Source organism: Trachemys scripta, chromosome 2, assembly GCF_013100865.1.
Source record: "Trachemys scripta elegans isolate TJP31775 chromosome 2, CAS_Tse_1.0, whole genome shotgun sequence".
NCBI classification, from domain to species: Eukaryota; Metazoa; Chordata; order Testudines; family Emydidae; genus Trachemys; species Trachemys scripta.
This window is the reverse complement of record NC_048299.1, coordinates 271,442,854-271,462,864: the sequence shown is the minus strand read 5'-3', so window position 1 is coordinate 271,462,864 and position 20,011 is coordinate 271,442,854. Positions and strand designations below refer to the sequence as shown.

The 20,011-nt window shown below is 47.4% G+C and overlaps 1 protein-coding gene across 1 annotated transcript in view; it reads left to right on the top strand.

The window, feature by feature from the left end:
• Positions 1-20,011, top strand: part of COL22A1 (collagen type XXII alpha 1 chain) — a 302,778-nt gene that overhangs the window by 246,227 nt on the left and 36,540 nt on the right. Inside the window, exons 35-42 of the mRNA XM_034763665.1 lie at positions 583-636; positions 3,311-3,364; positions 8,140-8,193; positions 9,482-9,586; positions 10,651-10,695; positions 13,696-13,773; positions 17,170-17,205; positions 18,381-18,434. Coding sequence (XP_034619556.1) covers positions 583-636; positions 3,311-3,364; positions 8,140-8,193; positions 9,482-9,586; positions 10,651-10,695; positions 13,696-13,773; positions 17,170-17,205; positions 18,381-18,434 — 480 coding nt within the window. The remainder of the gene's footprint in view (positions 1-582; positions 637-3,310; positions 3,365-8,139; positions 8,194-9,481; positions 9,587-10,650; positions 10,696-13,695; positions 13,774-17,169; positions 17,206-18,380; positions 18,435-20,011) is intronic.

Here is a 20,011-nt window from a genome sequence, read left to right as displayed (position 1 = left end):
TCTCCACTAGACGGGTCCCTCCAGCAGAGGGCTGCAGTATGTTTGTAGGGCAGCATGGGAGAAGGTCACAGTGCTTGTGCTGTGCCTATCCTGCACATAGCAATTGGCTGTCGCTCGGACGGCCCGTCTTGGGCTGTCTTAAACAAACACGACCATGAACTTCACAAAAAAAGGAAGAAGAAAAAGGATTTGAGAGCAGTGGCAGGCTCAGCAATGGCAAGAAAACAGGAGCGACAATGCCACTGAATTCTCTGCTCATGAAAGTCCACCCTGGGACAAAGCAAGTCCCATGTAAACCATCAGCGTAGACTTTCGTGGCTCATGGGGCCAATGAAGGCCCTTTGCACAGGAATTCATCCTTAGTGCGCTATTATTGTTCATATAGTTACACCCGGCAAGTCAGGGGTGAAACTCCCCCTGTGGAGAGAGACCATTACAGCTTAGTTAGGATATAGGTGGTGCATAGGGCGGGGATGGCCCTATATGTGGGCATGAATTTCACCCTCTCTGTGAATATCCACAAATCCCAGCCTCCAGTGCTGAATAGCAGCCCCCATTTAAGTCCCTTTTCTTTCTGTCCAGGGTGCGAAGGGACAGGAAGGAGCCAGAGGCGAGCCAGGAGTCCGTGGAGAGACTGTGAGTCATTGCTTCACTTAGGGCACATCTTGCAATGGGAACACACCTGAAGGGCTTCAGAAGTAGCGGTTTTCCAGACTAATAATCTCAGGCAGCTCCTGTGCAGGGTACGCTCTGATCTGGACAAGAGCTGCTGCTCCGGGCGAACAGAAATTCAAACCACTCAGCTGCACCCAATGGATTGCTGCTCCAATCGATTCAATGGATGCAGTTCCAGATTGCCTATTTTTGTTTGAGAAGTCTGATTCTCAGATTAAACCCCTTCCTTTCCAGGCAAGGCGCTGGCCGTGCTCATTAATACACGGAGATGGCATTCAGGCACAGGCTACCATCTGGTGCTGAGAGCTCGCAACTCATCGAGACCGACCACTGGTTTTTGATCTTGGTTAGCTTTACGCTTCTCCTCCTGCCTGATCAATTCAGCATTTTTTTTAATAAAGGAGACTCATTACCATAAACCCACCACACATACTTGTGTGGGCGGGTGGCAGGGGGGCATGTTCTCTGAGGCTGATCTGATCTGGCTTCTGCATACTAGAGAGCGGTAATGACTCAGATCCCAATTTACCCCCGAATAAGCAATTTCTTACTCCTTTCTCAAGAAAAAGTCAGTAGAAGAGGAAGTCCTGAACAGAGGGCAAGGAATTAGAGGGATGGTTTTGGGGAGCCTTAGATCTGGAGAAGGCCAGATATCAGAAAATGGCTTTGCCTTCATAACCACTGTCCTGCCAACCCAGTTATGGCATGCGGCTTCCATGACTACTCTTCCATTGAAGTCCATCAGGCTACTTGTAGGCCTTCTACGCGGATGGTAGTCTATAGAGTAGATGTAGCTAGATGTGGCAGTGAAAAGCAGGCCGTGTCCACACCACGGTCTGTAGCTACTCACAGCGGTGAAAGGCTCTGGCAGTGGGGAGGCAGTGGAGAGCTGCTGGAGCCTTTCCCCATTGCTTCCCTATGCCAGAGCCTTTCCCCACAGCTGGAGACTTTCCCTGCAGTGGGGAAAAGCTCTTGCAGTGAGGAAATGCCTGAGTCTTTCCCCACTGCCTCCCCCTGTTAGAGCCTTTCCCTGCGGCGGGAAAAGTCTCTAGCAGTGAGACAGCACACTGCCAAAAACAGAAGTGTAGATGGGGGATGCACTGCATGGGTGTGTAGAGAGCTGTGTAGGGTACATGCCCTAAGGGTCTGGTGTGTCTTTACTTTACTAACTAATACCTGATCTACACTGCTGTTTGTACCCACGCTAGGGGGGCATGCAGTGTATGTACTCTACATCGCTGTAAGCATAGACGGAGCCTCAGTAACAGTAATAATGTTGTATAATACCTAGCCCTTTTACGGCATTTTTCATCCATAGATCTCACAGTGCTTTTTACAAAGGAGGTCGTATCATTATGGGCCTGATTCAAAGCCCATTGAAAGCAATGTGAGTCTTCCCATTGACTTCATTAGCCTGTGGGTCAGGCCCTGTCACTGGTTGCAGGATTGGGTCATTAATTGACAAATGAAGTAAGGCCTTGGCTACACTTGCAGCTGTACAGCGCTGTGAGGTAAACCTGTCTTTGTGCAGCTGAGTAGGGAAAAGCGCTGCAGTCTGTCCACACTGCCAGCTGCTAGCGCAGTGGCGTGGCCACACTTGTAACATTTGCAGCTGTGTTGGGAGCGGTGCATTATGGGCAGCTATCCCAGCATTCACGTGGCTGCAACGTGCTTTTCAAAACGGGGGGGGGGGGTGGATTGTGACAGGGAGTGTGGGGGGAGAGTGAGTGCTTTTTGGAGCATGTCAACTCTCTATTTTGCAAGTTCCGAACTCCCGGCCCCCTGCTCATTCATTCACTCACTCAAAGCAAGCTGCAATCTGTTTGCTTTTCTCTGTGGTAGGAGCTTTGAAACCGGCACTTCTGCATTCCTGCAGCCAGTCACAACAATGGAGAGGATTGGCCACTTGACAAGGTGATCAGTACAGCGCAGCAAGCGTTTCCACTCACACCCCTGAGTCCTAGCCACTCCGCTGCAGCTGTTATTCCTCTCGGAGATGTGGAGTACCTGCAGCGGTGTACCCAGGGAGATACAGCGCTGTAAGTGCCCTGCCAGTGTGGACGGGGAGTGAGATACAGCGCTGGGGGAGGCTTTACAGCGCTGTAACTTGCAAGTGTAGCCAAGGCCTCAGAAAGTTAGAAGTGCATCTGACTGTTCCTTGTGGATAGAAGCCTTTGGTGTTCTTGTGCTACCAGTTCAGGATACTCACCAGCTGAACTATTGACCTCACTAAATCTACAAAAAAGCAGGGAAAGGGTAGAATTGTCCGAGGAGACTATTTTGTTGCCCTGGGTCCTATATGTTTGTCATAAATCAACATCATTTCATCTGATCTGATAATATATATTTTAGTCTCAGTGCTATATTTTTTTTCCAAGCTGATGGAGTAGCTGATCTGGATTTAGGATTGATCATGGCGATAGACAATTTTGAAATTCCCAAGGGATGTCTTAATCTGTTTTGTACCGTTGCATCCTTGTTCAGGTTGTAAGATCTTTGAGGCAAGAGTTCTCTTTTACTATATGCTTGTACAGCACCTAGCAGAATGTGGACTCCAATCCCATTTAAAACTTCTAGCTCCTACGTAATACAAATAAGAAACAATATTTTTTTAAATTTTGTTTTCTTACAACAGGGTGCTCCTGGACCTGTTGGGCCCCCAGGTCCACAAGGCTTGCCAGGAAATGTGGTATGTATTCATCCATGGATTTGTTCTCCGTCTGTGCCCTGCCACATTTCTCTTACTCAGTTTCTTTGGTTTCCATTGTTACCCGGGGTTTCAGGCACTTTACTGGTTTGCCAAAATCTCCCCCTACACCATTTCCCAGGGTCTACAGCTGTTGTTTGTTTCAGGTGGTTTCATTACAGCCTGCTACTCTCTTTGAGAGACTCAGTAGACATGGACATCTTGGAAGTGGTATATTCAACAGGACAATCTCACTATCAGGCGCTACCTCCCAGTCAGGCCTAGTGGTTGGAGCAGAGGTCGAAGCTGGATGTCAGGTTGAGACTGAGCCAAGGGTGGAGCTGGAATTGAACCAGGGACAGGATAGGGTCAGAACTGAGATCAGAGTCCGCAGTCAAGCCAGAATCAGAACCGTAGCCACAGTCCAGGTGCAAGCCAGGGGTTGAAGCTGGGTTGACAGAGTCCAGGGACAAGCCAAGTCGGTACGGTACCGTAGCCAAGTCCAGATGCAGGCCAAAGGTCGAAGCCGGATAGTCAGAGTCTGAGGGTTCAGGGATGGTCAGGAAGCGGAGGCAAGGCTGGAGCAAGGTCAGGCAGGGCAAGGACAAGACTGGAACAGAGCTCGGGCAAGGCTAGGGCAGGAACAGGAACAGGGTCAAAACAAGAGCAGGCTGGGAGTCTCAAGAGTCTGATACACTGCGCGGCAGCAGGAGGGTTCCTGGCCAGGTAGTGTGTTGCACAGACTGATCTGCAGCTCTGGTGGGGTTGGGGAAAAACCTGGGCTTGGGGGTCACCTGACGCAGGCTCTGCTCAGGAAGAGGCTGCTGCCGCCGCATGCCTGGAGGCTTAGTCACTGCCGGCTCTGTGGGAAGGGCAAGTCAGTGCAGCCAAACTATGGCCACATGCCTGAGTGATAACTGTGTTGGAAGGGCACTGTTAAGGCTCTGAAGATGGGTAGTGGAAACCTACCCACATCTAAAACCCCCTCTTCCCCCCGCCTAAGGGGAAGAGCCCCTGGACCCAGGCACCAATAAGATTTCAGGGGACAACAAATGTAAAAACAGGGATGGGAGTGGGGGGTCACTGGTTGAAAACGGATCCAGAGGGGGACACCGAGCAAAGAACCCTGGACAGTGCCCACTGCTCCTAGAAGGCATCCAGGGAGCCAGTGGACATGGTCCAGAGGAACTCTGCCTGGAGTTGTGACTTAAGGGAGGATCAGAAGTAGGCCCCACCGTCGCAGAGCACCTCCCCATCCAGCTTCCCCTTCCTGGTATGGAGGACGGCCACTTCGGCCAGTGCCAGGAGGAGGTTGACAAGGAGGTCTCGTGACTTCATGGGGCACAGATGGGGTGTGCATAGATCAGGAGGTGTGGGGAAAAGTGCAGCCAGAACTTAGGGAGAAGGTTTTTGAGGAGCCGGAAGAGGGGCTGCAACCTGGTGCATTCAATGTAGATGTGCTCCAGGGTCTCCCTCTCATTGCAGAAGAGGTATGTGTCAGGGAGGTAGTGAACCGCGCCAACTACATGCCCATGATCACGGCTCTGTGAAGGAGCCACCAATTAATATCCCAGGCAAGCCATGAAACCAGAGTGGAATATGGACTGGCCCACCGTGGTTCCTCGCCCACCACAGGCGGTAGGAGGTCCCACCACTTGGTGTCAGAGCAGGACACAAGTGTGAGGAAGTGAAGGGTGTGGAGCATGAGCGCATAAAGCTGTTTCCTAGGCACAGTTCATAGGCGGTCCAGCTTCATGTCATGCAGACGGTTCAGGTAGTGCATAGGGGGTGGCTGAGGAAGCTCACCAGGCAGGGGCCCAATGGCTAAGTCCAGAGGGCCAGGGGTGGGTGGGTAGCAGCCTCCCAAAGGACCTGCTCAAAGAAAATGAGAGAGGCAGGTGCTAAAGCCGCCCTCACCTTCTGGAGTATACGCCAAGGGATGAGAGGTGTGGAGAGCCCCAAGCGCCAGCCTAGCACCAGGGGATCCACCCAGTCCCTCTATTCATGGTCCAGGAGGTCTTTGATCCTGGTGGTACCAGCCAGGACCAACCTCTGCTACACTGAGGGAGACTCCACCACCTGCACACCAAGATGGAGGTTGTATAGCAGGGGCCCCACGAGGAGGTCCCAGGCCTCAGCAGCTGCCGCAGACCTGGTCGCCGAGACTAGCTTCCAGGCCCTGGTAAAAAACTGGCAGCTTGGAACGGTCTCACAGGAGACTCCTCAGAGGGAGGTAGAAGAGTTGCCAATCGTATCGGAGCCCTTGGAGGTAGCAGAGGAAGGCATGCACCAGTGCACTCCATGCCAGACTGCCAGCACCATAGAGGAGTCTCTGCAGGACCTGGAGGCGGAAGTCATGGACCTGACTGCGGAGACAGAGCAGGCCCTGCCCAGCCTCCTCCTGGGGGAGGTTCGGGACTCCCGCAGAGACCCAGTGCAGCCCTGGCCAGAGGAACCAGGGCCGCCCAGAGCGGGGGGGCAAGTGGGGCAATTTGCCCCAGGCCCCGCAGGGGCCCCCACGAGAGTTTTTCGGGGCCTCTGGAGCAGGGTCCTTCACCCACTCCAGGGGCCCCGGAAAACTCTCGCGGGGCCCGGGCCCCCGGAGCTTCTTCCACTCCGGGTCTTCGGCGGCAGTTCGGCGGCGGGGGGTCCTTCCGCCCCAGGACCCGCCGCCGAAGTGATGGGTCTTCGGCAGCAATTCGGCGGCGGGGGCCCCCCACCGCCCAAGACCCCAGGCCCCCTGAATCCTCTGGGCAGCCCTGAGAGGAACTCCAAGATTTTCTTCTGGAGGCAGGCCAGGGTACGCGGGGGCAGGCTCCGGGTGTTGAGCCAGTGCCAGAGCATGGACAGGACCAGCTGGTTAAGCACCAGTAACCTTCCGCACAGGGAAAGACACTGGAGCAGTCCTGTCCACTCCTCAACCACTCAGCCACCCTGGTTTCCAGATCACAATAATTCTCCAGACGGGAGGGATCGGTGGCAAAAAGTTAGACGCCCAGATAGAGCAGCCAGTCCGTGCTCTCCCAGATGGGCTGGAGCACAGGAGGAAGGGAGCTCTCCTGCCTCCAGGCCCCGACCACCAGGCCAGAGCTCTTGACTCAGTTGACCCAGGTGGAGGAGATGGCTGAATAAATGGCTTGGCAGGCCTCCACCTGCACCAGGTCACCCAGGTCCTGGACCACGAGGAGCATGTCATCGGCGTATGTCAACAGGACCAGCCACTGTTGGAAGGGAGCAGAGCGAGCAGCCCTAGTTTGGCGACAGGTTTGCCTCACGCTCACCAGCATTGTACCAACAAGGATGCACTGAACTCTGATTTGTGTCCTCACCGAACTGACTAATGCTTGGTTTGCCACCAGCTGTCCCAAGAGAAAAATTTCTTCCTTTCTTTCTTTCTTTCTTGTTGAAACTAGAATCAGTTCAAAGATTTAAGGATTGATACACTCAGATCCCATTTTCACTAGAATACGATGTAATCACTTCAGGTCCAATTGTGCAACCTTTACTCCAACGAGTAGGGCCATTGAAATTAGGTTTGCACGATTGAGGCTTTCACGTTTGCATATAAGTCTTTGGCTAGATTCTGCTCTCACTTCCACCAATGTAAATCTGAAATAATTCCATTGGAGTATCTGGTATTACTCCAGTTTTACACCTTTGTGAGTGAATACAGGGTTTGAACTTTTAAGTGCAACATACACTGGGCATTAGCTGTGCAAATGAGATCAACAGAAGAGCAGTGTGATGTGATAGGTGCTAATTAGACAATCCGAGTAACTGTCTACTAGTTATCTCTGCCATTTCTAATTAAATTGGGCTCTATTAACATAATGAAGATAGTTTATATATTCATGAGCTTGGCTAAAGAAAGCTGAAGTGGGAAAATAATATTTGTGTTGATACTGTCTTCTAACTTGCAATCAGAACAACAGATACAAGCCAACAGAATGGGATATAGTACTAACTGAGGCTGGAATAACTCCAAATAATTGCACTGCTCAGTGACAAACTCAAACAGAGACCTCCCCTGGCCTTTCTGGTGGGGTTTAGTTCATTCCACAACCTCCTGAAAGCATCTGTCTTGAAAGACCCAACTCACAAGCCTTTGTCCTTGTCTCAGCTTGGGAGAAAGGGAAGGAGAAAGGAATGTTATGTTGTTCGGTTTGGAGGTAAATCACCTATGGGTCTAAACTATAAAGAATCAAAGAAGTTTGATATCATCCTATCTGCCAATAATTTAAAGGGAATGAAAACGGAAATGCAAGGGTGAAATGACGATTGAGTTAATCCCAGGAGTGTGTTGAATTTCCCCATTATACTGACTATTGGGGGGCATCAGATAAAAATAAACCCAATGAGACTTTTGGTTGTAATGAGGCTTGCTAGTATCTCTGCTCTCTACAGTTATGCTTTCTGAGTTCTTTTCAGCAAACCAGGAAGTGCCAGGAGGATTTTACAGAGGCGGGAAATGTATTTTGGTTGGAGGAGGAGTGGCGTACAAAACTGGGGCTAACTCGATTTTCACTTTAGCTTTGCAGTTCATTCTTACATTGAAAATAACCTTTTCAGGCAGCTGATTCACATCTCTTCTAGTTCATTGTTCTCAGGATTACAAGTTGTCTGTACTGGGAAGAGGGAGTGTCATAAACCAAGATGTATAAAATTGCCCCAAAATCCCCAAGATGTACAATACAGTATATCTGTTTTTCTCATTTCCTTTAGAATCAAATACCACCTCAAATAACAGTTTTAAACAGAAGCGTTCTTTTTCTCCACAGGGTGTACCTGGAGACGCTGGCCAACCCGGAAAGGATGGACAAAAGGGTGAAAAGGTCCAGCAGTTCTTTCATGTCTGTCAGATAAATGTGTATCTGGACTTGCAGCCCTCTGAACGGTGACCAGGATTAATAGATTTTAAAGCCAGAAGGGATGATTAGCTCATCTAGTCTGGCATTTTCCAGAGAATTGCACTTGGTTCTCCCTGTATAAACTACCTAGCTGTATTAATAGGACAGGAGCTCTTGAAGTGAAAAAGCCACCTTAGCTTTTCTATTAGATACAGTGATGTCATTGGCTTGAAAACACATCTGCACGGTGGTGATTGTGCCAGGATTGTGGGGGATTCTATTCTGTTTGTTTCTTTTTTGATAATTATGTTTAAATCTGTAAATCCCCAGCTGTAAGCAAAACCTTCTCGCACCGGTTAGGCAAACTGGGACTTCTGCTTTCATACCAAGCTCTTTTAATTGCATAGTTCCCTTATTCTCCCAGCTCACACTCACCTCCATTTGTCTGTCTCATCCGACTGTTATGTCCTGCCTGACACCTGGACTGTAAGCTCTCCGGGGCAGGGACTGTCTCCTTTATTACTTGCCTGTACCAAGCCTAACATGATGGAGCCCTAGTCCTTGATTGAGGCTCCATAATAGAAATAATTAACAGTAACATCGACCTTAACAACACACAATAGAAGGATAACAATGCAAAATATAGACAAGTCCCACTGTATCAACCCCTCCCACCAAATTACTATCCATCTTCCGAGTGCTCACCAGATCCCTCGATCTACTTGAAACCCAAACGTTCCCTGAATTAAATGCGCCTTCTAGTATGTTTCCAAAGTTAGTAGGGTGGAGTCACAATGGGAGAGCGAAGAAAGGGGTGTTCTAGAATTAAGAACTCCTCACTGATGGAAGAGGGAGGAAGGAGTGTTCTAGAACTGAAGCCCCCTCACAAGGAACACCCTGCCACTCTTCGTTTCTCCCCACCTGTTAAAGCAGAGGGCTCGTGACTCAAGCTCTTCTGCTAAGTGTAACTGCATCAATATTACACAGATTGGAGGAGTCTTTAACATAGCCACGCCCCAAACCATTTAGGGCGAAAGTTTTCATTTAAAGGGGGAAATACCGATACTCTTATGAGAGCATTTGATATAAAGACCAAGACGCATCATCACATTCTTATAGTATAATAAAACAGGGCTTCCTATGACACTGAGGAATGTTCTGCCTGTAAAAGTTAAAGACAAAATCCCTGGACATTTTTATCCTCGTGGGATATCTGGTCCAGAAATGGACCTTAGCTCTCAATTCAGATGCATCATTGTAATGTCTTCTACAGGGTGACCCAGGACAGGAAGGAAAACCAGGACTACCTGGGCTCGCCGGTGAGCCTGGCCCTGCTGGAATACCTGGCTTACCAGGGAAGGGTAAAGATGGAGAACAGGTAAGTCCTCTTAGCACACTCTGCACCCAACTAGAATCAGTTCCTATAGGAGTTAAAATGAAACAGCCCAGCAGAAGCAGTGTATAAAATATAACTGCGTAATATTGCAGTGCAGCATTATATTATTACCCACTGACAGCAGGCCACCCTTTGAGTGGATGCGGCTGCCAACATCAGCACCTGCAGCAAGCTTGCTTGTCTCCAACACTGCACCATCATGTGTTCTGTCCATATCTGCCCACTCTGCCCATGCTCCAACCTCACAGGTGGGCAGTCTCTCTTTCACGCTCTCTCTGGCCCAATTACTATTTCAGTAGTTATCCACAATGGAACAGCTTCAACCGGAGAGATTGAGGGAGCTCCACAACTGAAGATCCCATAGCTCAGTGGTAAGAGCACTCTCCTGAGAGGTGAGAGACCCCCCAGTTCAAGTCCTGTCTCCATCTCCAGCAGAAGAGGGTTTTGAAGCTGGGTCTCCCAAATCCCAGGTGAATGCTCTAACCAGGAGGCTAGAAGTTATAAGGTGGGCTCCTCCACCACCTGCCATTTTCAATGGAGTGAGGCAGGCACCACACGCCTAGCTCAGTCCCACAAGATGCACCTTTGATGCCTAAGCTACCTGACTCCTGGTGGCGGGTTCCCATTTGTGGCTCACTAAGCAGAGAGGGGCACATCCCTGAAGCCTGGATGTAGGTACCTATCTCTGAGAGAGGGGCAGAGCTTAGGACACACCCCTCCTGTTGGACTCTCCCATTAGGCAGCTCCCCATCTAGTGTGCTGGCTTTTGTGGATCACATTCTTAGGTGTTTGTCTTTCCTCATTCATTGTATGGGTAGCCTAGGCGCCTCACTCAGGCTTTGTGGATCAGACTTTGTTCCTGTGATTTTCTAGATGCCCAAAAGTTAGACGCTCAATATTGCAACCGCTAAGTTCCTTCATGGATCCCACCCACCGCCACTAGAAATACTAGTTTGATGTAAGAAGCATTTTTGTTTATTTTTCAAAGGCCAAGCTTCTGCTTCGCAAGTGTTGACTATTTTTCTGCTTTGGTTATGGCTCTTTAGGGTGAAAGAGGCCCCCCAGGCCTACCAGGACCCCTCGGACACAAGGTAAGCATTTACCTCTGTCCCATTGAGGACTACTTCTCAAAAATCAGGACAAGTTTGCACATTGTCACTGGAGCTGGTGGAAAAATTAATTGAAAATATGGTCCATTTTTCACTGGAAAATATTTTTGGTGAGACATTTACTACAAATGTTTTCCTGATTTTCAGTGGAAAAAGGTTTGCCACAGAAACTTTCCAAACAACTTTATTTTCTGTGTAATGCCTGTCTGGTTGTGTACATGCAAATATTAGGATAGCAAATAACTTGTTCACTTTCCACATACGTCATTTTTATGCCTCTATATAAAGCTATAACTAAGGTTGTGGGCCAAGTCCTGCCATGCTTACTGCGACAAAACTCACACTAACTTCCCTGGCAACCTGGAATCCATACAGTCAGAGAGTCTGTGCAGTTACTGGGTGAGTTGCACTTTCGACTCCTTTGCAGTACCTCAGGTATACTGCTCAGATGACAGGTGTTGCTTCCTTCACCACCTCTCTGCTGTTCAGCTGCTCTTGGAGTGGATCTCTGGGTTACAGCTTCCACCCCAACCCCTACCGTTTCCCAACTCTGTTAACACAACAGTCCCAACTGTATTCGGCACCGGCAGGAAACTTCCCTCTGGGAGCCTGTGAACAGGAGCTGATTAAAGTGACTAAAAACAGCTTCAAAATGAACATTATTTATTCACCCAAAGGTAAATGGTAAGCAGAGAAAAGGGTTCAAAGAACAGAATTTTGTCTACATCTGGTCTTGCCTAAACTTTATCCTTTCAAGTTCCTCTTAGCCCAGGTACTTCAGGCTCTGGGCGGGAGAGACAAACTGCCTTGCATTCTTCGTTTGTCTCAATGTCTGTCTCTGAACATCTCACCAGAGCAGCAGCTGCTGGCAACTCCCACTCCCACTCTCTCTCAAGAAAAAAGTTTTTAACTGTTTATGGTCCTTTTGACCTCTAGTCTCTGTTTTGGCAATTCACCTGTGTCACTTTAGGCTGGCATCTGTGAAGACCATCTCCCCAGTTAATGGCCCAGTGATTGTTCCCGTGAAATTGTTTACTCACAGCTGTCTTATCTCTGCTCATTGTTTTTTTCTTCTTGCTCTTTCTATTAGCCCTTTTTAATTCTACGCTGTGTGGTCAGACAGAATGATATTAAGGAAATAATATCAAGCCGAGGTACATATAATCATTAAAATAATACAGATATCTCCCCCATTCTCCACAGGCATTTTCAAAGAGGTGGACATGGGACAAGAACAAAATCTATTGTCCCTGACACAAACTGCAGTTATGTAGCCAAATTAGCATTTTGTGGTTTTCACGTGTTGCACTGTTTTTGAAAATATAGTCTTGAGACTAAATGTTAAATTTCAGAATTACCTTTACTAAACACATCCACATTTGCTGAAGGTCTATAAGAAATTAACAATATTCTTCTGGGATGAGCTGGGTCATGTTTTGAGCCTAGGATAGATTTTTCCTAGGTTCTCTATTTGGATTGATCAAGTCATGATCAAGAACTAAGCAGGAAAACAGGATATTCCTTGAATCATGAAATAGATTTAAGAATAGGAAACTATTTTGAAGCAGGAATATAGCTGTATAAAGAATTGATCCAGTCATGTCTTGTATTCCTGGATAAATCTACCTATCTCTTCCTCATGCTGATTCTGTTCTGCTACATTCTGCACTGACATGGCTAAATTGGTCTCTATTTTTCTTTTTTTCTTTTGCAGTCCAGAACGCACAAGCAGTAATGCAAAAAGAACTATTACTACGAAAAAGAGAGAAAGAAACATATTAAAAAACAATAAATGAAACCTATTGTTCAATATAAAATAAAGATGTTAGGAAACTTATCTGTGCAGGGAAAAACAGCATGCACGTTTTTTGCAGCAAAGCTGTGTTCTTGAACAAAATACCTCCAGCATGAGGCTATAGTTCCCATCTGCAGTGAAGTCTGTTACAGTGTCTTCCTCACTGCAACATGTAAAACTGAGCGATGGGATTGCATAGCAAGCATCAGAGCAGGATATTTTCTGCTTCTCTCTTAACCCTCCCTTCCCAGTGATCATTAAAACAGTTCAAACAGTTGCCCAGACTTTTTCCGGTATATATTATTGACAATTTAATTGTTAAAAATGAGGTCTTTTAGATGGTGGAATAGTGTCTTAAAGGGTAGGGTTGAAATTCTATCCCTGAGTCATTTAAAACTGCACTGGAAAAAAGCACTTAACAATATACCCTAGGGAACAGCCCTGCACTGATAATGGAATGAGCAAGGTTAATCTTTGACTCAGTACTTCTTTTCCAACTCTAACTTCTATGATCTTCTGAATCAATACCCTGTGGTTACCTGTATGTGCAATCTACTATAGAAAAGTAGGTGGTTGCTCACAAGTATGATGTTTTCCTGTGCCTCACAGAATGCATGCTAACCTACAGGCAATTGGAGTTCCTGGTATAAAACCGCACAAAAGCAGCAGTATTATACACCCTAATTGTCCCAACAAAGATGTGAGGTTCTCACCTGGTCTCTGTCTATCAAGTCAACCCAGTTAGCAAAAGAAAGATCTTGATGGAAATTGGATGCTGTATGCGAGCTGACCCACCTACTGGGTAAACCAAAATAATGATGGGTCCTATGCTCCCACTCTGTTGCATGGCGTGGCATGGAGCTGAATCATGCATATGCTCAGAAAATTGGGCTGCGCACTCTGTAAAGAGGAAAAGTACTTTCAGGATATGACAAGTTATCAGTGGATTTTTCCCAGTATAATAAATCAATGACTATTCCATGTCCCTGTGCTATCATAGGTTGAGACCGTTCCCCTGCAACGTATTAATAATAATTAGTAATAATAATTGTGGAGGTTCCATGTAGGATGTGCAGGAAGTATCGGTGATATTTTCTGAGCTGTCAATTAGTGTTAGACATCGGTCACCTTTCTCAAACATATAGAATCTTGCTGGTCCTTAACCCTTTCCTCTCTCGCTGTTTCAGGGAGATAGGGGAGTTCCTGGTCTTCCTGGCCAGCCGGGAGACAGAGGTGCACCAGGAGTTGGAGTAGCTGGACCTCCTGTAAGTACTAAGCAGACCTCACTCACTTGTGATAAGACCAAGACATGCCCATTGCCAGCTGCTCGAATGAGCATGGAGTGCTAAGCTGCGGGGTGAAATCCCTTACTGTTCTCGAAGTGGATAATATCAGTTTCTGCTGCTCCTGAAATGATCTGTGTGGTTTTGACACATTGGCTCTGCGTGACACCAGAGCTCTGTGTCATTACACACTGAACACAGTGTCTTTTGGGATGTGTGCATTTCTGTTGCACAGCATGTCTCGCTAACTATTTAGCTACCGTACAGATTAGCATTTAACACCAATAGACCACAAGTGAAATTTCCACTGGGAGCGTGAGGCCCTTCTGACTTCATATTTCCCCAGCTCGCATGTTGAGTCTGGTTAAGATACAAAAACCAAAAACATTTGTTTTCAATAAATACCATTATTTTCCTTCTTTATTAAGTTTTAGAAAATCGAAGCAAATGATTAAGCATTCTGATTAGCGAGTCTATGCTGTAGTCAGGCGTCTTAATAAACAGAAAGATACAAAAGTATTTTAAAACCTGATTTTCAAGAGATCCACATTCCTTTTAAAACTTCTTATTTGTAGTATTTTGACTATTCAAGTGTATATTATACTTTTCAATTGAGATGTATTTGAATCCTGTGTAATTATGCCCTTTGTGCTCACAGCTCTGTCAGTTGCCTTCACCTTTGGAATTTTCTGCCCTTCGATAGACTACAAAGTACACCTTTTGGACTATGCTCTAGACAATTTGGGTTTTTTATGGCACTGGGGTCTGATCCTGCCAGGTAGTGAGAGTGTTGGATCCCTGATAATATCAATGAGATCTGAGGACACTCCTCACCTTTCAGATGCTGCTCAGAATCTTGCAAATTCAGGTCCCAGGTGTGTAAGTGTGTAAACAGACTTCATTCTTGGTCACACCCATTAGAAGGTAGCAAACATCTTAAAATCCTTTATAGCCATCTGTGCATCCTCACATACTGTGTCTTAGGGTTAGTAGTCCCTACTCCAGCCAATACTTGCCAACGATACCCTGCAGTGGTATCTAGATTTTGCACTTTCCCCTTATACCTGGAACAGGAAATAACTCTGCTATGGTAAGCTATATCCCTGTGTGGTAACTGATGATAAATGCTGACTGTATAGTTTGCATTTCCCATGCTGGGGACTTCTTGTTTTAGAGAAGATTAGGCAAGAGGTCAATCATTTAATACCCAGTCTCAGTCATAACAACATGAGACCTGCACCATGGCCTCTGCTTTACCCAAAGGGCACATGCTATTCGGGATGTGCCAGACTTTTGGCTAGCACGTTGGTGAGGCTTAGTGATTTGCTCCTGCTCTGGCACGTACAAAATCCCGTTGTCTTGATTTCTAAATGACAGCTTGTTTTTCCTTGGGTAAGCTGAAAGCCTCTCAGGCAGGAGTGCTCATACTTTAAATGTGATTATGGTTACACCAGGCTAATTAATGTCAATCGCATGAATGAGAATTTTAAAATTAATTTATGAATTAAGAAAATGCATTAGCTTTTGTGAAGCCTGGTGTGTCATTACTGTTTGTTATTTATTAGTTATTGGTAAGGCACAATATAAATCACGATTTCACGGAGAACATGGAAATCATGAAAATGCCCCCAAACCATGATCTTTTAAATATTTTTTTAAAGGACAATGTCAGCAACAAAGTCTTTAATACAGAACATTACTTAAGCTGGTCAATTTCAAGGATGTAGTGAATTTTACAAGTAAATGTAGTCAGTTTCAAGGACAGAATGAATTTTCCTTGTATAATTCATTTCATCTTTGAAATTGACTACATTTACTTGTAAAATTCATTCCTTGCAAACTCCATGAAGTTGTAATACTTTTGCCATCGTGAATTTGTCATGAATTCCTCCCCACCCCGCAAAAACCTGTAATTTACACAGGGCCCTTGTTACTGGGCTCAAAACAGGAGTACCTGGATGAAATTCTGTAGCCTAAGTTTTGCACGATGCTAGACTAGATGATCTAATGGTCCCTTCTGTCCTTAATATCTGTAAATATGAATGACTAGACTAAGAGTATAAGAAACTGGCCCAACTGTGTATATCATTCACCTTACTTCAGGGCACTGTTTTTTCCTAAGTCAGAAAGAGTTATACTACTTGCTCACAACAAAGACAACAAGTATGATATTACCATCTACCAGTCTGTATCATGGACATGCATATAGGTATGGAACCTCTTCCATGTTGGCCTGTTGCTTGCAGTGATGATGAGAGGCTAGTTCCAGAACTGCCCTGACTTTTATTTCCCATTCTATTTCCCATTCTGCTGACTTTCTTTCTTTCTTTCTTTCGATTCCTCTCTGCTTTCACTCCATTCATTCTGATCTCAGCTACACTGGCAGCACGTCAGTCTGGAGCAGGGGTCGGCAACCTCTGGCACACGGCTCACCAGGGTAAATACCCTGGCAGGCTGGGCCAGTTTGCTTACCTGCCACGTCGGCAGGTTCGGCCGATCGCGGCTCCCATTGGTCGCGATTTGCCGTCCCAGGCCAATGGGGGCGGCGGGAAGCCGCGGCCAGCACATCCCTTGGCCTGCGCCGCTTCCCGCAGCCCCCATTGGCCTGGGATGGTGAACCGCAGCCAGTGGGAACCGCGATCGGCTGAACCTGCCGACGCGGCAGGTAAACAAACTGGCCCGGCCTGCCAGAGTGCTTACCCTGGCGAGCCGCGTGCCAAAGGTTGCCGACTCCTGGTCTGGAATATTGATGTTGCTGGAGTTGAGATTTGCACTGGTGTAAGAGATCAGAGTCTGGCCTGTCGCGTGTGTGCATCCTACCCCAGCTGCCAGAGAGAGAGGGGGAAAGCGCTGCATGGGAGAAATGGATGAACTCTCGCTCATGGTGATATTTCCTCATGAAAGTTTCCTTAGCTGTTTCCCTGTGCTTGATGTTGGTTACTGAAGGGGATTTCTCTCTCTCGCTCCATGGGTACTAAGGGGTTGCAGTTTGGTGGATTAAACAGCTTGTAAGTCTGCATCCTTGCAGCCCGAAATGAGCAGCTGCTGTGAACCCACTGGGCTCTGTGCCTCGGGCTCCTTTATACTGTTACCGATTATACCCTGGGGTTACTCGCTGCCTGGAAGACTGTTGGACACAGCACTCCGCGTGTTCTTGTTTTCTTTAAACTCCTCTTCCTTCAGTTACTTTCTTTGTTGCTAGCTTCATCTGTTTCAGGGCAGCCTCCTGCCAAGCTGATTCTGTTCCTTTTCCTGACCGCTCCTCCTATGCTTTCCATTACCTCTAAACTTATGTTGCTCTTTAATCACTCGCACCAGGATGTTAAATTCAGGCTCTGCTGCCCTTTTCATCTATGTGTTGTTGCTGTTTGTTTGCAGGGCCCTGTGGGACCAGCAGGAGACAAAGGGCCATCGGTACAGTATGTCTTGCTAACTACACCGAGCTTTTACAGAGGGGGACCGCCATGTAGTCAAATGTTGCATTGTCTATTGATGATTTTGTTAAGGCGTGTTTATAGTTTCCGTTTGCCTGATAATGGTGGGAAGATACAGCTAAATTATTTAGGCCAGTGTTTTTCAAACTGGGGTCTGGGAGGGTACTCCAGGGGGGCACGGGCCCCGTTGATCAACTCCTTTCCTCCCCCAACTACTCTGCCTCCCTCCCAGTGCCTCCTGCACACTGGAGAACAGCTGGAAGGAAGGGGGAGGAGCAGGGATGGGCCGCGCTCAGAGGAGGGGGTGGGAAGAGGAGGGGCAGGGGTGGATCAAGGGTGGGAAGAGGTGGGGTAGGGGTGGGGCCTTGGGGGAAGGGGTGAAGTGGGGGTGGGGCATGAGGGGCACTGGAAATTTTTAAATCAAAATGGGGGTCCTTGGGTTGCTAAATTTGAGAACTGCTGATTTAGGCCACGATCCAGCAAAGCACTTAAGCACCTGCTTAACTTGACTTAAAGTTAAGCATGTGTGCAAGTGTTTTGCTGGACTTTTGGCAGAAAATAACAATACATCGTCTCACTCCTGTCGTATCTAACCAGTCACAAGATAGCCATGATTCACCAGTCTGCCACTTTGTTGTGATAAAATCCTAGCTTCAACTGACTTCTGCTGACACTGGTGTAAATGTAGCAAGTGGAGTTAATCCTGATTCATAGGGCTACAGGGAGGTCAGAATTTTGCCCCTTGTGCTCGTCATTTAGCGCAGGGGACAGGGAGACAGGACGTCTGGGTTCTGTTCTCCCCTCTGCAGCATGGCCTTGGGCCAGTCAGTTCTCTCTCTGCCTAACCGTGCACACCTGTGAAAGTGCTATAACACCGACCCCACCGAGGGGCTTAAGTTGTGAGGCTTAATCTATGGATAGCTGCAAAGTTCCTTGAGTTCCTTCAATGGAAGATACTATATTAGCACTGAGTGTGATTAAGTTTTTCTGGAAAGTCAGTTCGGGTGTTGCTAGTTAAATGGGTTCTGGTAGCTGATGGGCTGGGAGTTCCATTTCTGCAGCAGACAGGAATCTGGCCGCTGCTAAATATGTGGATGGGGTAAAAACGATGCTGCCAACATTTCTGATCAGGTTTATTTCTTCTCATTTTACCAGGGCCCGCGAGGTTTACCAGGTGTTCCAGGCCCACAGGGGCCAACAGGGCAGGATGTAAGTAAAGAAAGTGAGAGTTTAAGTGTTTATTGTAGTTAAAAGTGCTACCCACCATCAATATATCACCTTAAAAAAACCCTGTCTTTATCAGTCCAGGAGCTGGTTCTTTAGGGTGGGCCAATGAGATAATTAATAGTGATGGAACAAAATCATCCAAAGAAAAATTGATGTCAAACATCTGGTAGAATGACCTAAAAGACCTATTGGACTGCGGAATAATGTCTCTAGGGAAGTGGGGGAAGACCCATCACTGAGCCTGTTAGAACGACACTGGAGAAGGCATACTGTCAGGGAAAAATCCTGCACTGGCCGGGGAAGCCTCAAGATAGCCACTCACTTCCTTGGGTTTATGTTTTCTCTGATTCTTTGACACTTTAATGAAAACAGGAATCTTGGGCCCGGGGTCCCCGATGGCTTTTTGTTGCATTGCCATGCAAAAGAGATGACGTTTTACCTCTTCCCAGCCTTTCTTCCAACTCCTGCCTTCCCAGAGTGTGAGTCACAGAAGTGATGCTCTCCGCGGTGAGGAACAGAGGGAGGTCTTCACCTGTCTGCTGGAGGAAGCTGATCCCTGCCCCTGGCCTGTGGACACTTGCTGTGTCACAAGCACTGCTCTGTGGAAGGAGGAGGAAGCTCTTTGCAGATCAGCAAGTGCTGAGATCTAGGAACCAGTCCTTGGCGTACGTGGGAGAGGGGCGCTGGATGTGTTTAAAGGGGGTGACACTGACATAACATTGGGACATGAAAAGCTGGCGCCTTCGTGTAACTCTCCTTCTCTACACAGTGTTGTGACACTGTAGGACCCTAAATGGATCCCGGGTTCTCTAGGCCCATGAAAATATGTGCCATGGCTTCAGAAAATTGAGGGGCTGATGTAACCATCATTGGGTGTAGCTCCGTTGAGGTAATCTGATTGGCCCAAAGAGACGTACTGTGAATCTGAATGGATCTCTTCTCTCTTCCTCCTGGGGGTTTGCAGAGGGACATCTCATTTTCTTCCTGCACACTCGGGTTCCTCTAGTTGTGGTCTTGCTCTCCTCTCCCCACCATGGGGAAGAAGGGATTATCTCCTACTTTCCCTTACTTCTGGGGGACCCAGAGATTCTCTCAATGCTGGTATTGTCCTGTGGAGTGCGCTAGCTCTCCAGGAGCACTGACCCTCCCCCCTGCAGCCATCACCCTGCTCCCTCTGGGAGAGAGGGTGCTGAGAGCTTGTTTTAGCTAAAGGAGGGTAGTAAAGTTAGCTGAAAGTTAAAGCACCTTTGTCTTCCAGGAGTATCTACAGTCTTTTAATCGCAGGATTTTTAGCTGTCTCAAGGAAGCAAAGTGTAAGAAGCAACGTGCCGTCTTGCCAGCATTTCCCAAGTTCCCCAGAAGAGTAATTATAAGACAAGTTTCTCCTTCACACACGTCTCAGTCAATGAAGTTGCAGTTCCTTGGGAACCGCAACTGTTCCCCACTGAAATTCATTACCACGGTTTCATATTCATAAGCCAGAGCAAGACAAGAGGCCGCAGAAGGGCCCTTCTTTGGACGCCGGCGTTAATGCAGACACAGGAAAAGAGCAATTGAAA